The 16,937-nt window shown below is 42.7% G+C and overlaps 1 protein-coding gene across 6 annotated transcripts in view; it reads left to right on the top strand.

Moving 5' to 3' along the window:
• CNOT4 (CCR4-NOT transcription complex subunit 4) overlaps positions 1 to 16,937 on the top strand; it is a 534,336-nt gene that overhangs the window by 388,756 nt on the left and 128,643 nt on the right. For all 6 annotated transcript variants that reach the window (XM_069227948.1, XM_069227951.1, XM_069227949.1 and 3 more), the window contains one exon: positions 6,989 to 7,474. In XM_069227948.1, coding sequence (XP_069084049.1) covers positions 6,989 to 7,474 — 486 coding nt within the window. The remainder of the gene's footprint in view (positions 1 to 6,988; positions 7,475 to 16,937) is intronic.

The raw sequence follows: 16,937 nt of genomic DNA, 5'->3' as shown, positions 1-16,937 counted from the left end.
TTGATTGTGCCTGGTTGAGAGTGGGCTATAGAGATTGGGTCATGGTTATATGTGGGCATAAAGAGGGCGCCGCTACTGCAGGAAGTGCATGCTTCATAAAGAAACTCAGCTAAATTACTGATGTTTCTGTTTGCATATTTTAACAGCATAGCTGCGCCACTCCCGTAAACACAACAGCCCGAGTAGCTTTCTGTGAATGCAGTCAGCCTTGACAAATCCCTTTTAAATTCATGTTGTATCTGCTCTGCATTGATCTATTATTCCTTAGCTCCCGTCCGTCTTTAGTTGGCTTTCACCGCGTCAATCGATCAGTCAGGTCTCGATGAACTGAAGCACTTCCGCGTCCCTGCGGTTTGTCTCCCCTCACCCCCTCCCATCCATTATACAAGTTTATCTCTGCTGTAAATCGCATAGCATTGATGTTCTGTCATTGTTCCAACCCTAGCCTGATCCAATGTTTAAGTATTCACTGCCATATGAGGAGCGCCTCTGAGTGAGCGGCGTTTCAGCCTAGTACGGATTATTGTATTTCCTTTTTATGGGCGAGCACAAAGTGCTCTGTCCATTCTGTAATCTGTTTTTGGGCTTGAAACCACGCCCATGCCACGTCAGTCACTTATATTGGTTTGTGGACTTGCCTTTTAAAATCCGATTGCTTTCATTTGTGAAAGGCATGCATACGTCATGCCTTTTCCAGTGTTTAGCACACCTACACAGCACTGGTAAAGTACCAAAAACATACGAGGCTCGATTTTTTTTTTTTTTTTTTCTCCAGCCTGGAGTCCGGACTACTTTATCTGTTTATTTTCCATGCAGCGCGATCACGCTGCATTTTACATAGCGCGATCGTGCTGCGTTTTTTTTTTTTTTGCTTTACAACACTAATAGCTCTAACTCGAACAAATGCGAGATCCGTTGCATTGAAAATGCTAGTTTCGTTTTATTTCTCTCGCTTGCAGTGATACATTCGTTGAAATGTACACTTTCAGGCTTTGTGAAAGTAACTCATTTTCTTGGTTGCTCTGTAAATAATTTTGATTGGAATTTTTATCTTATCTGCTTGGATCCCCATTTGCTCACTTTACGATGTACAATTAAACTGAGCGTTTTGAGCCTGTGAAGCGCATGAGGGTGCTGGAAAACACAATTGTGAAGCATAGCACTATAAATCTGCCTGCATTGAGGGCATAGCTGGTCATGTGGTGGGAGTCTGAGGATCTAGGGGGCTCTGAGCCCATTAGACAATGTGAAGTTATTGGTAGTCATGCAAAACGCTTCAAAACAAGAAAGAAACAATGAGAAGTATCACTTCATTACTGCCAATCAAGCTTGCGCTGTGTAAGGTTTGAAGGCGGCATGGAACGAAGGATAAAAAATGAGAAGTACCAGGTAGTCCTGCAAAACGCTCCAATACTGCTGATTGAGTTTGCACTGTATAATAGTTGAGATCGCCGTGGAGAGACAAGAGAGAAGCTCGACCTAAAAATATATTTAAAAAAAACAAAACAAATGGAGTCCAGAAACCATGCTTAAAACATAGACGCTGCATTTGTAAACAGTAGTTTGTCCGTGCTCTTGAGGAGGGCCAAACACCGCAAAAGGCCTGATGTATGCGTGCCTTTGACAAATGACATCAAGAGAATTTTAAAAGGCAAGCCACAAGTGAATGAAAGTGATGAGTGTGACATGGGCCTGGTTAAAGCCCAACGGAAAGAAGACAACAGGTCGGAAGTGTGTGCGCGCTCGACCTAAAAATGGCACTGCCTGGCAGTTTGGTATCCATTCCTGTTTCTTTAAGTCTTATTGACATGGGTGTTGTGTACTTGTTCACTTTTCACCAAATTCTTTCAAGATTTTATTGACGCCTTACAATATCAAATTTTACCTTCAAATGTCACTTGGTATATTGATGTCATAACCAGATATCTCTGTTCAGTCACCACATTTGAATGCGGACCCGGATCACAATCCCTCGACGTACAATTTCTGTTGTTCATCTAAAACAGTTGTTGGCTCAAGCCCATAAGAAAACTACAAGCTGTCCCTTTCCTTTTCTTCTCGGGTGAGATTTTCTGCTCTCATGATATTCCACTAGAGATGCTCAGTGCCTGTAGACATTGATTGATGGATGTGACCCTAAAAACCTCTGAGTGGGTTGTCCCTTCTGTCTTTGCTATTGTATGCCACTGTTATCGACACTTCCTCTGTAGGCCTTGGGCTGCATATGGGGAAATGATCGTGTAGAGTCTTTGATCCCTGTCAGAACAATAAATGTTCATTACCGTACTGAAGTTGAGGGTTGTTCACCTAGGACCTTTCAAATTTGCAGGTTCTTTTTCAACAGCACTACCTCAACAGACGAGGTGGAATAGATTCCTGGATCCTGTGGCAGGTGTGCTTGCACCTAGGTTAGTGAACTTTGAAATGGGTTATTTTGCTGGCAACAACTCACTTGGTGGGTCAGTGTGTGAAGACGAGTGTCTAGATTTGATTTGGTTTTGATTTGATCATAAATGGGAGCTGTACCCTTACATTAATAAGTCATTTTCTCTCCTGTGGGGCTTCCCTACATCATCCTATGTGCCACAGAAATCCTTCTCTTCTGTGCCTTGCCCTTGCTGCCATGTGGTTCTGTGGATTGGCACTTAATACAGATCTGGTAGCAGTGCCCATTTTAAGCATTCCTTCCAATTTTACTACTCAACATTTTTCCATAAAGTGCAGGAAGTTTGGTCACTGCTGCGTCTCATTACCCTGAATTGGGTGAGAAGGGTGTGGTACGCTGGTCTGTTGATACTTAGTATTCAGCCTCCACTTGCTGTTTAGGACACTGAGTTGACCTTTGGCTGCAGGATTGTACGGTCTTCCAACTCACTCCTCAGACCCTACGTATGCTGATGTGGATATTGAGTTGTGCCAATTAGAGGATGTCATCTTCGCTGCCCAAAAACAGTCCCAACATTTATTTGAGACATTAGGATGAGTTTGTCTCTTGGTACCAGGCTGGAGACCTGAGGAATTATGACTTAAGGGTCTTGTCTATCTGAATTTTTGCTTTCCCTCATTCAGCAGACTATGGTAGTTCCTGCCATCAAGGGGTACTTTGTTATAATATTATATTTTTATGCCTACCTGGCTACCTTTCTTCAGCTAACCTCTGTTTACCTGTTTTTGAAAGTTTGCCGTGTATGTTCCTGCCACGCCTTTTGATGTTTTACAATTGGAGTTCTGACTTTATTCAAGATATCAGCATCCAGACACATGCATTGTTCTGTTCGTCTCTTGATCCTCTTCACTGTGCTTCGGTGGGTGGTGGCGCCAATATAGGAACTGCAATGTCATATGCACCGCAGACCCCGCCGATGGATCTGATCAACGCCATCTAACAGCGTGCAGGGTTACTGCTCGAGAACAATCTCCAGATTCAGACTTGCATCTGGGGAAATTCTAAGGTAAGGAATCTGCAGCTAGATGTCTCTATCAGATAGCATCAGCTATTGGGATGCCCCTAGCCGGGACATTAAAAGCTGCCTTGGCCGCCTTCCCCTAGGCATAAATGGCAAAAGGAGAAAAGTTATTAGCCAAGAGGTGAAACAACATAATGCAAAGACTGGCATTGCAGAATAGATGCTTGGTGTCTGCTTGGTCTTCCTTAACCCCAGCAAAACCAAATGAAGAATTTTCAGTCCATCTCCTGTGATTTCATTCAGTTAATGTTGTTAAGAGACAGCTCATCTAAGATTCAGTATCTGTAACTGCTCCTTCTGTATGGAAGGATGGTTGGGGGCAGGGCAAGAAAGATGAAAGCGTGATAGACTGACAAATGTGGAACATTGACATCACCTGGCAGAAAGGCGGAGCAAACTCGCTGGATCAGTGCCTGGATAGGTAAAGTAGTCAGACTTGAGAGTAAGCAGCTCTCACACCCTGGAGAGCTAAATGACCACCTCAAAACTCCGGAAGCAACCGTGTCTGGACTGGTGCCAGAGAAGGTCGTACTACCGATGGTTCCGATCCAGCAATGAATCTATGCATGCCACCCAGAGCTGAGGTCGAAGCGGCCTGAAACAGAGGGGGGGGGGGTCCTTTCCGACCCCGCTGGCCCAAAAGGCACTCCAGTGGAGTCAGACTGCCCAAAAATGAGGCCCATGTCCTCATAAAACCCGTAGTTGGGCAATGGTCGCTCTGGCTCCCAGAAGCTTTTGTGGCCATGGAGCTGACACAGACGCAGGCTTTGCGGATAGACGCCTAGAGCGACGAGGCTCCCTTTCCCTCGTCTTGGCAGCCGATGAATGGGCTGAAGTTCAAGAACGTTTGTTCGTCTTCGACTTCTTCTTGTGCCTCGACTTACTGGATTTTCCCGAGGACTTGTAGTGGGAACATGACCTGGGTGACTCCACAGTCGATCCCGGTTCTTTCGTCTCAACAGAGATTGGGACTTATTCAGAGCCAAGCAGTGGGCCGCCAGGAGCTTTAGGAACCGCTCCTTCAAAGCTTTTGGGTTCATGGATCGTCACTCGGAGCACAACTTTGGGGCATGGTCGCGCTCTAGACACTAAAGGCAGACAAGGTGCGCATGTGTTACAGGCAGGATCTGCAATACTTGAACCTGGTCTTATGAGAAGTCATCCTCGACGCACCAGGAGTGTGGACACTCAAAAATCTTCGACAAAAAGTCCAGTCAAAAATTGACTGAGAGGTAGCTCTTTCTTCAGATCAGTGCTGGCTGGCACAGAAAGAAAACAACTGACATCATCTTGCTGGATTGGCATCTAAATGACCCGCAACGCCACAATGACGGGCACGGAGCCGATCGATGTTACCTAATGGCATGCAGGGGTACTGCTCGAGAAAAATCTCCAGGTCCAAACTGATGCCTGGGGAAATTATAAGGTAAGGAATCTGCAGCTAGATATTGTCTCTACCAGATAAGGGGTTACTGGAGGTAAGTAACTTGTCCTTCTGAGTGGCTGTATTGCATCATTTTCAGCATCTTTCGATTACTCTACATACTCCTCAGTTGGGCGTGGAAAAATAAGTATCTGACACCAACGTGTCAGTTGGTCCCGTGTGTAGGCCACAGTTATCACTCCCAGGACAGACACTGGAGAGCTCTTTGTAAAAAAAAAAAAAAAAAAAAAAAAAGCATTGGCAAAGTTAATAGGTTGCACCTAAGTGAAAGCTATTGACTTTGCTGATATCTTTAAGCCATGTTGTACAGCAACTTCGTTGCTGTTTAGCATGGCTAAATGCTAGTTGCATGGCATAGAGCAGAGTGCAATAGAAAGAGCGTAGTGTAGAGTACCACAGGGTGGAGTGGTGGTGTGGTGTATGGTGGCATTGAGTGGAGTGGCCTGGCGTAGAGCAGATAAGAGGAGCATTGTTTTGATTGGAGTGGTGTAGAGATGCATTGTTTGGAGTAGCGTAGAAAGGCATTGGGTAGACCGGCATAGAGTGTAGTAATACAGATGTAGGTGTAAGTAACTAAATCGTCAATAAAGACGGCAGATAGGGTGAATGCAACATAAATAAAAGCTGTATGCCTCTATTACGAGATGGAAAGCACATTGCTCCTCCATGAATATTAATGAAATGCTTTTTGGGGAAAAAATAAGAGGAAGAGAAGAACCCATATACTTGGTCGATGCCCCAGTAAGGAGGTCACACAAAAAAGGAAGGGAAGTCTGCAGGAGCTAGGCAATCAAAATATTGCAAATGATTGATAGTGGACTGTGGGTGAGTTGAAAGCCTGTTCAAATGTTTTAAAAAGTCTTGCAGCACAATGCTTGCACTGTGTAGGCGACACCTGAAAATTACTGGATCCAGTCTGGCCCTGGGGTTATTCATAAGATGAGAAATCCCTGGGGAAAATGTGGTATCCATCAGGAATATTATTAACAAAGGTAAGTAGCTTGACATTTTTGGATTATTCCTTCAATCAACATTGTCAATTGTAGTGTGTAATCGAACGAGGGGGCAGACCCTTATCATTTGTCACAAATTATTATACATGCTCGGTCTCAACCTACGTCACAGCGATTTCTGCTCCTTCGCGCAAAAGATAATGGATATCAAAAGATAATCAATATGAAACTTGCTATGTAAACAATTGTTATGCAGACAGTGATAATGTTTTGTGGATATCCAATATGGCTTCTGTTGTCGTCCCAGATCTAGCTCATCTTTACAGAATCCTTTGAAAAGTAGTTGCAGTCCGTGCAGGTGGAAGTGGTGCATTATAATCATCTATCTCATGGCACAAGAAAATTGTCAAAATATTCCTAATCACCAACCGCAGAAACAGGGACCAAAATAGTATTAAAACTCTTGCACACTTACCTGGTTTGGGAATGAACATGTTGAATGAGGGTAGCTTGTGTACAGAAAATGTATTTATGAACTGGAATCTTATACCACACCCTCAAAGTATGCAGTGTCAAACATTTGCTATTGACTACCTTATTCAAAGTGGACAAATTATAATATGGTCTCGCAGCTGCATCCAAGATGTTACATTTCTGGCAATATCAAAGAACCTAGGCCGTGCCTTGGGCCTTCGCCCTATGCAGCAGCAACTTGGTTGCAGTTACTTTAGCACATTTTATTTAGCCTCAAAATTTTGGAAGTGGAATTTTTCATAATTACTGTTTTCTATTTTTCATTGTCGTGGCCATCACACGAAGTAGGACTTGACGTATCTACGCAGTTTGAGAATAAATGTAATTCCAGACAAAGCTGATGGACTAAACATCTCCAATCTGTTAAAAAATGTTTCTGTAGGTGCAAGGTAGACCATGACAAGCTAGTTTCTTTTTTATTATTTCTAATCAACTTTTGTCACCCACCAAGAGCCTGAGGAGACAGTTTTGTGGCTCCTCCAAAGGGAAAGAACAGATCCCGTGTTAGCAAAAGGTTGGAGTCAATGTTTTTGTGTGTAATGTTTATGCAAATAATCTTATCCATCTTCTTCTTCTCCCTCCTCTGACAGAAACGATCCCCGTCTCCTCCTCCACAGACTGGCAAGCCGCATTTGGGTTCGGCTCATCCAAACCACAGGAGGACGAACTGGGGTTTGATCCCTTCGATATCACCCGCAAAGCCTTAGCAGACCTGATTGAGAAGGAACTGTCAGTCCAAGACCAGCCCTCCCTCTCGCCCACATCTCTTCAGAACCCCTCTCCTCACACTACTGCCAAAGGCCCTGGCTCCGGCTACCTGCATCCCTCTGCACCCACCAACTCCCTCGGCGGCACGTTTTCGGTCTTGCCACAGCGGTTCCCACAGTTTCAGCACAGGGCGGGTTACAACTCGTTCAGCTTTCCAGGCCAGGCAACCCGCTATCCTTGGATGTCTTTTCCTCGCAATAACATCATGCACTTGAACCACACAGCAAATCCAACCTCAAATAGCAATTTCTTGGACTTAAATCTCGCGCAACAGCACAACACAGGCCTGGGAGGGATTCCTATAGCAGGTAGGTGAAACCAGGGTACTGCAAGAACATTTTTCATTCCTTGCTTTGCAGATCTGTGAGCCTGTGGACAGAGGGCAGCATGAGGCTTGTAGAGGTGTGAGCCTGAGGGAGGGTTTGTCTCATGTGGACTTTCTTTTAACGCGAAGTGTTTATGGAGCACTTATGAATCTGGCTTAACAGTGCTTTGTAGTCAAAAGATGACTGTAGCAGACTCGCAGTCTGACTTGGACTGCACCCATGCTCGTAAGCTGTCATTTGTTTCACGTAGAACTCGGTGTTTAAATATGAAAAGTAAAGTGTTAAACATTTCCTGTGGGGTTTTCCGCTCTACAAACTCAGAACTGCAAAGCACTTCTTCTGAGAGAGAGCCCTAATGTCCTGGTTGTAAATACGAGGAATTTTGATCAAGAGTGACTACTTGATGATCTTTAACACAGAAAAACTTATCTGAGCACAGTCATTCTGTAACGTGTATTTCACTTAGTTTCAATTATGTAGTAGGCTTTGCCTGAACGTTTTATATAACGTTTCTATATGAGGTTTCTGAAAACTAGTCCACCCTGGTTGTTTCTTATGGATGTAAGAGAAGGAATCAGGTTTTTAAACGAGATAATCGTTTTGACTTTTGCGTTTTTGTTCTGAGGTTTAATGCATATTAGATTGCTCATACAAAACCTATAATGTTTGAATAACCTTTTAGAAGATGATCGTGAGTCACAGTGAATAGGTTTGATGCTTCCTACATTTTAACTCTGTATCTAGTCAGTGGATGTAAAATGGGACTACAGGATTCTAGGAACAATGGAAAAATACTTAGAATTATCATTTTAAAAGCAACCAGCAGATACTTAGCTACGAAGCATTGTAGATCCATCATTCACTGAGTGATATGTCAGTGAGTCAGTGTGAAATGCCTCAAACTTCTTGACTTCCCCTCACCTCGTCATCCAATGACGTATGTTAAAAGTAACCACATGCTGGATGCATTGTTTAAAGCTGATTTTTTTTACAGATGATTAATGTTTGGAGATTTTTTCCCACTATTGTGAGTAACTTACTCTTCATATAGTGCATTCCCACCAGCATGGATCGTGTCTTCGAGTTAGAATAAATATTGCCCAACTTATTTATTAAGCTTATGGACTCTAGAAAGTCAAGCCGAGTTTGTTTTAGACCGAGAAATCGAATGAAACGGAGAATATTCTTTAATCAAAAGGTAGTAGTGTTTGGGCCATGCATTAATTCACTTCTTAAATATTAGTACTATTCAGGAAAACGTGCTCCGTGTTGTACTTGCACTTGATTCGATCTGGAAGATTTGTTGCTCACAAGGTGATAACAGATCCAAACTCGGGTTCCTTTGGCAATCCTACCCTGGGCCGCAGTGCCTGGAGGGAGCCTCCTGCTGGGGCAAGTTCAAGCCCGACTTGAGGTAGAGAAGGTGAAATGCAAGAATGCAGACCCCAGTCCTTGATGAGGCAGTTTGTCAGATCTGCCCGAGCTTTTTCCAGTCATTTATCAGGAGGAGTGGAGAGGATGCTGTGCAGGGCAATTAACTAATGTGTTCCTTCCACAGATATAATCATAATTAGTTGATGCCTTACTTTACGCTTGGACCATTTTGTTTTTCTGCAGTCTCTTGAGAGTCCAGAAACCAATGTAAAACATTGGAATGATGAATTGTCATTGACTCAATTTCAGCTGAAGTGCACTGGCTCAAAAATAACCTTTAGGACATGGATTTCCATAGTTACCACCTTCAGTAGGCATCGAAACTGAGACTGGATGACGCCTCGTTTAAAGTAATATGCTTGGAGCCACTTTTATTTCTGACCCTGCATCTGTGTTATTTTCGCGCCCTGACTTGCAACACTGGCAATTTCTTTATTTAAATCTGCTGCTTATCATAACCATGTGTTTTCCTGACTCTCGCTCGCTGATCCTGGTGCACATCGTTGGGTGCGTTTTAGTCTGTTGATGAAAGTAGGGCTGAGGCTGCAAAGCGTTGGCACCCTGCTCTCCTGCCTGTTTGTTGGCTTCTCACTGTACACACTGGGGATGTGAGAGAAGATTATTTAATTGAAGCCATAGTATATCAACGACAGTCTGTAAAGCAGAGGTCATCATACTCTGCTCCTCTTTCCTTTCTGTCCTAGTGATTCTCCTGGAACAGAGGAGGACTTATTTGATGTGTTGGGAGCGGCATGGCATGTGTGTTGTGTATTAAAGGTTTGCTATGCATCGAAAAAAACAGGACATGATGAAGGTGAAGTGTCCAGTACTGTAAAGCGATCATGTCATGCCATCTTCAGAAACATGCGAAGCCCAGCGGTTGAGTTCGAGTGGGAACCTCACCCTTGGTGTGTATGACAATGCCCACTGACTCCTGTTAGGATTGGTTTGACACCATGGAAAGAATTCTCCGGACACCAGTAACATTGATTCAGTGCAAAGCTGTTTTACGAGTTAAAACAACGTATCATCCTGATTTTTGTTGTTGTTGGATAATTGAGCTAGAGCAAAATGACTTTAAATTTGTTTGGCTGGAAATATAACCAGAAAACCAGAAGCCAGCAAGCCAAAATATTTTACTCTTAAACACACTTTTGCAGTTTGGCTTGTTTTGCTTAAGTTGAAGGAGCATCTAGCAATTTTGAGATGCTTTACGCCTCTGTTAAATAATTTCGGTTTAGGGAAAACATTGTGATACCTTAGCCCCACCACCTCTTACTGTTCTACTTTCTCAGAGGATTTAAGCCTGACTCGGATATAAATGTATTGCAGCACACATCCTTCAAAGATAAATTTGATGTTAAACTTTGAAGAGAGCCCAGAAAAAGCTTTTCTTTAATTTAATTTCCTAGTGCCATATAATCAGTCCAATAAAAAGGTTCTGTTTAATGACACTTTGCTGTGTGTTGGAGCAAGGTCTCCACTGTTTCAAATACTTACAAATAAAGAACCTACAAATGTGCAGCCTCTTTCTGTTATCCGCCGTTTCAGTTTTTTTTTTTTTTCATTTTTTCTCTGAGGATTTTTGAGCACTAGAAATATATACAGCACACTTTTTTGCGTCTTTTTATATAATTGTAGAGATTTTCAAAGACCGTTTTTTTACCTGCTTTTTTCATCCATTGAGAAAGGAGGGTTCTTCCAATTACTCTGCCTTGGTGTGGACCCCAACAGTGGATGAATGCGACCACATTAACATTGTACGCTGTTTAAAAATATGGAAGGATCGTAGAGGATAATGTGCCCTACAAGAAAGGTTTTGTGGAGTTAATTATGGTATCCCCAAATCACCACTCGGATAATTTTGGGATGTATGACACTTCTGACGAAAGTGGATATGTGAACGTTGTTGCAGCCATCTTAGTTAAGCGAAAGGCACATGCGTCTTCCTTGTATGTACGGTTTTTCCATCATTGATGAAGGGCCTTCACTGGAGTGAATGTTTACATGAAATGATGTCCCTTCCAAAGCTCGTCTGAACTATAGTCTCCCCAAATGAAGATTGTGATCATCCAGGCATGGTCAGTAGTCAACACAAGACTTGTATCGATCTTCATAGACCGTCCTTTCCCATGTGTATGTCTTCTGGTTCCTGCACCTGCCATGAAAGGCAGATGCTGTACATTTGCCCATTGTTCTTTGACTGTTCTATGCCTTTTAAAGGCAACAACACACCCTTGCATGAAGAAGTGACTTGAGATGACTGTGACTGAGGTGAGGGGAGCCGCCTCCCAAGCACCTTGAGCTCCATGTTGATAACAAATGGACCGCTTTATCTCTGAGACTTGGCATATTTCGGCTCTAACAATGTGTGATTACAGCTTTTTTTTTTGTAAGCATTAAAAAAAGCAGAGTCGAAATAAGTGTCTTTTTTGAGACAATGAATTAGGTTATCTTGTGGCTTCTTTTATTAGTGTCTGGTGTAAAAGGAAAACCATGCTTTAAAGACTAACATTACTATACATTGCTGTGCATTATTGTGCCAACTAGTGGCTGTTTTTCGAATTTTCTTGGAAACAAGTCATTCAGATACTAACAGACAATAGTAAATAATGATTTATTTGAAAGCGACACAAAGTCTTGCACAGAATCAACCCGTGCAAAAGACATTTGGCATAGCACTCAAGGGGAGGAGTTGTGTTTGTAACAAATCACTTGCCAGAAAAAAAACCTCACAGCTAGATGCCCTGAGGAGACAAACCGGAATATCACAAGAATTGCCATTAACACGAGAACTTGTAAGCAATCGTTTTATGCACTGGTCAGTTCAACCCATTCATCTTTCATGTGCAAATGCTAAATACCAGAAATTTGCTTTCCTGAATCTGCACCTTTCATCTTGGTGAAACCAACTGTCTCGCAATTGGTAATTGGGTATTCTAACAGTATCACTGGCGCCTTTTAGAGATATACAAATGCAGGTTAATGAACATGATCTTCATATTAATTGCTTTACTGTGGACGCGACAGCTGTAGCACTCGTAGCTGCTAACAATGTTACAACAAGGAAAAGTCAATCTATAACTGCATTGTCCGCCTTGTTGACCATACAAAGAAGAAAGACTTGTAATCCGGATCCTAAGAATTTACAATTGGCATCATGGCTCACGAAACATTAGTTTAAACTATAGGAGGCCAGAGGGCACTCTTCGAAAGTGTTAGGCTGCAAAAGGACATGCCATTTGAAATGATGTCAACATATTCACTTTGAGAATATCATCACAGAGGTAAATATTATGGTTCACTATTTTAGTAAAAGGTACATTTTGTTAGCAAATACAGCATACATAAAGAGCCTAATCTGTGGCAGATTTTGCAGATCACAGGCACCAGATCCGGAGAATCCTTCAGCAGTATTCCAGTGTACTGACACATGAAGCAGTGTGGCTCAGCGGTGAGACTGTACTGCCCTGTAAGTGATGGAGTAGAGCCACATTTGAGTGCCTCCTCTGCGTGCTAATGTTGGTTCCTTTCTTTCCACGTCCATTGATGTGTTCCTGAGCTCCACTCCCAACTTTCTCAGTCTTCCAACGACTTCCAAATTTCTTCTTTAAGATGTCTCACCTGAAGACACTGGAGTTTGTGTCGTGACTGCAGAAAGCAGATGTATTTAATTGACTTGCACAACATGTGTCTCTGGTGCTTGGGCTCCGGTCACGGCTGAGTCGTACAGTAAATGTGTCCTCCTGCAACTGAAGATAATCCAGGTGCAGAAGACAAAAACTCTGTTGCCGAATATAAGAGATCGCAAAATATATGTCACAGTCCGGTTCCAAGTCGCGGTTCTGCTTGTGATCTCGTTCGTGGTCCATGTAGTGCAAAGTCCTGTTCGTGCTCTAAGTCTTCCCCAAAGAATCAGTCGAAAATGCTGTATAAGAGCAAAAAAGCTAAGCAAGACTTAATCCCAATCCTTTTTTCTAAATAGGGAGAAAGTGATAGGGTGTCAATTGAAAGATCATACTCCAGAACTATCTTTTGACTCTGATCCGGTCTCATAACTGGCGCTGGCATGCTCCACATTCCCTGATCAATATAGACTAGCCACCAGTGACCCTGGCTATTTGACAAAGTATTCCACACACGCAAGCCTAGTGATACAAGTGTAATTCCTTTCCGACCAACACTCTGGATAGAGAGTTGAAACATTATGGTGTCTTCGGAAACAGAATGTTCTCTTCAGCTTGTTTAGTCTTAAAATTCTTTTAGCCGCATTTGAAAAGGGCCGTGTCAACAGACCACCACGTTGGGGTTTCTGTGGCACACTTGCATGGTGATGCATTTCAGCTAGAATGAAACCAGGGACTCCTGTATGCCTTCCCACTTCTGGCCCACCTACTCTGGATTCTGAAAATAAATTAAGAACGACCTGACCCTGGTTATTCTATTTTATTTATCGGGATTGGGCCAGGAGATTATGGTGCCTGTAGCTGCTTGGAAAGTGTGCAGATTAGAGAATTATGTTTTTACTAATTCAGGACTACAGAAATCTTTAGCAATAGCCACAGCCACTAGAGTTATGTAATTTTGCGTCCACATTGTTTTCTGTATAATGATGAATTCATTGCATTTGCCACATAATCCACCATTTTGCAGCATAATCTGCAGATTTTAACAAAACAAAAATGACTTGTAGTTGAAACGGATCATAAATTACTGTCTGGCCGTGCAGTGAAAGGCCCTTCTCTAAGGTTAAGGTTTCAGTTGCTTATTGCTGTATTTGGGTGTTAAACTCGCACTCATGAAGTAAAACCTTTGCCAGACAAAGTTAATGGGTAAAAAATGACAAAATAATGAAGTAATACTATCGGTGTGCTGCAGTCTGATGCATACTTTGCCGTTTGTTACTGCATAATATAGTCAACCCGGCGGCATAATTTGGTCTTTCCCTCCTGCATAAATTCCAGTGGCCGAGGGTATTGCTCAATGTTTCTGATGTCCTGAATTAATAAACAATTCATTCTGTACTCGCATATTGCACGTATTAACTGATGTGGTCATTAATGAAGATTTTAATCTTCTGGTTTAAGGTAATTAATATCCTGATTTGATTTTGTAATCTTGGCACTCAGATTTCCATGCCTTGTGGAATTTAAGCTTTAGTATTTGGCAGAAATTGGTTGTTGTTGATTTCTCAGTATAGCTTTATACTTTATTAGAAGTTAGGAACTGCTATGCATGGTTCTCCTAATGTATTGTTTCGTATTTGTAAAGCGCACTACTCACCCAGGAGGGTCTCAAGGTTTGATACAGTGATGCTACTCTCCTCATTTCGAAGTATGTTTTGGGCTGAGTGCTAGGGTTGAATTTCAGGAATCATTAGAGAAAGGATGACTCTTCGAGGTTAGATTCTTCATGAGTTTGTGGCTAAGCTGAACGAATGGCTCTCAAATTTACGATAAGCATAGATGCTTATTCTATCACAGCTGTATTCAGTCCCCTTTGTGTTGCCTCTGCTTTTGGGTCCCATTGAGCTGCTTGTATTGGAGAGTAGGTATGCGTCCCATCTGTAGAACACGATTTGCTTTTGCATTGTTAATCTGATTTACATATTCATCTGTTAGGACGTGGACAATGCAGCTTTGGTGTCTATCATTTGTATGTAAAATAACTTCCTGAAATTCATCTAAAATGCATTTGGAGCCAGACCTCCTCTCTGTACATTTTGTTTCTTCTGTCCACTGTTTTTGTATGCAAGGTGTTCAACAGGAAACAGATTATACACGAAGAGCTGTTTTGCAGCATGAAACTTTTTGTGATTGACATGTTGTGCATTATTCCGCCATTACGTGATTAGGTCCCGAAGTGCCTTCTTATTTGGGATTGAAATAGAGAAAACATCCAGAGTTCTAGAATTCAGACGTGGCCATTGGGTGAGTGATCAGATCACATGGGGATGGCTACACAAAACGTGGGTCCTTAAATTTCATAAACTATAAAATCCATGTGTACGTTTTTTACCAATGCTTTTTCCTGTGTTAATAGACGTTAAGTCTGTATACTTTGTTTCATCTGACTGACCCTTAGAGTCACCTCTTTGATCTGGGGCTTGAGAGCGATGTTTTCTCAAGCCAGCAGCTACCTGCACAATTCTTTCTTTGCTAGCCCCAGGTGCAGTCCAGCAGACGGTGCAGCTTCTCTTTGCCAGGCCCAGGGGTCAGCAAGGTAGTCCTTTTTTGGTCCTTTTTTCCAATTCCATAGTGATCCGCTGTTCAGGGTGCCAGGGGTGCCATATTTATGCCTAGAAAGTGCCCTTGGTGATGATGCAGACACTAGCCAATGTGCTACCAGGTTCTCTCCTGCCCTGCAACGACTTCAGGCTATGTGTGGCATCTAGCAATCCTAGAGTGCACTATTGTGCCTACTCCCAAGATGCCTGAACCCTTCCTTGGATGTTAGGAACTTGATAGCCCGCCCTAGAGGTGTGGCTATCTGTGGGCTTACACACCTATTGGAAAACCAGTTTGGGCACTGGTTTCCCCTCTTTTCCCACCTCCAGCCTGTCTACCTGCACAAAGGGGCAACTCCTCAGGAGTGCAATTGCGTTTGCGCACCAAAGGTGGCTTTGAAGCTCACCTTTTGGGCCAACACCCTGGGTGGCTTCTTGCAAAGGGGAGGTAATGTCTCCCTCTGTGGTGGGTTATTAGTGTTTCTAAGCCTGGGAGTCATTCACACTACTCCCCAGGAGGGCAGAAAGCGTACTGTTGGCCACTGGGCAACAATGGCACCTTTCTGAATGTTTCCTTCCCTCAAAAGTGACATTAAATTCGACCTGAGCATCAGGTGTGGATTAATATCACAATTAGTTTGAAACCTTGAAGTACCCATTTAGTAGAATTTAGCAATGCTGAGGGATTAGCATGTAGCTTTGTTAGCCAATGGAGCTGCTAACTTTTCCACAGCAAAACAACAATTTGGAAGTGTCGCTGTCAGGACAAATTGGAAGCATATGTCCCACTTAATAACATATATCTCCAGCCTCAGGGCTCCATAGGCCTTCCTTAGAGGAGACAGACCTATATTGCTAAGGGAAGTTAGGACTTTACCATTGGCTTAAAGGATAAAGTCGAACTAGGAGTTTAAAACTGCTCTTCTAGGCTGCAGTTTTAGGCTGTGAGCAATTTTGTACTGTGTCCATAACTAGTGCTATGGCCCTCTAGGGACACTCTGCTTTAAATGCCATGGGTACTGTACACTAAGGACTTATAATTAAGTCAGGAAATGCTAGCTGGGGATAGTCGGTTAAACAAACACTTTATAAGGGGGTAGAACACTGGCACTAAAGGTCTAGTTAGCAGGTGTCCGTGCACTCCAAGTCAACAAACCAGCAGCATCGGTCCAAAACTTTGGGGGTAATCATGCAAAAAGAGGCATTTCCTTACACTAGCTTACCGTTTTGGATCTCTTACCACTAGATCCCAGGATAATGGCCAGCATGGAAACGTTTAACCTGAGGGGAGTAGCTTAGAGTTAAAGTTGGGATGGTTCCTCTCTTTCCATCAGCAGCTTTCCTAGTATATTTTTAAGAACTGGGAATGCTACTTATTTAGGGCAGGAAGGAACTGAACTGATTTGTGAGATTTGTGGTGAGATATCGGACTTAGCATTAATTTATCCCTATGATGTGGATACAAGACATTCTTGTTCTACTAGCTAATAATGGTGCAGACTTCACTACAGGTTGGAAATACATACTAAGGCATGCAACATAGGTCAGCCATTTTGGATTTCAAGACAAATTTCCTGAATTTAGATGCATTTCATTTAATGATTGTCTCTAAATGTATATGGCTACCCTGCTATTCTTGCCTGCTGGTGACACTTTGACCTCAGTTGTCCACCCATAAATTAGTGTTGAGTGTTCTAATATGAGTATTTAACAATTTAAAGGGCAATTGGCAGAGGGTTGCTGTTAGCATGAGGTATGCATGCCTTTCACTAATGAAAGCAATCA

The sequence above is a fragment of the Pleurodeles waltl genome, chromosome 4_1, assembly GCF_031143425.1.
Source record: "Pleurodeles waltl isolate 20211129_DDA chromosome 4_1, aPleWal1.hap1.20221129, whole genome shotgun sequence".
Classification (NCBI taxonomy): Eukaryota; Metazoa; Chordata; class Amphibia; order Caudata; family Salamandridae; genus Pleurodeles; species Pleurodeles waltl.
The sequence above is the reverse complement of the archived record's forward strand: the minus strand, read 5'-3'. Positions and strand labels throughout refer to the sequence as shown.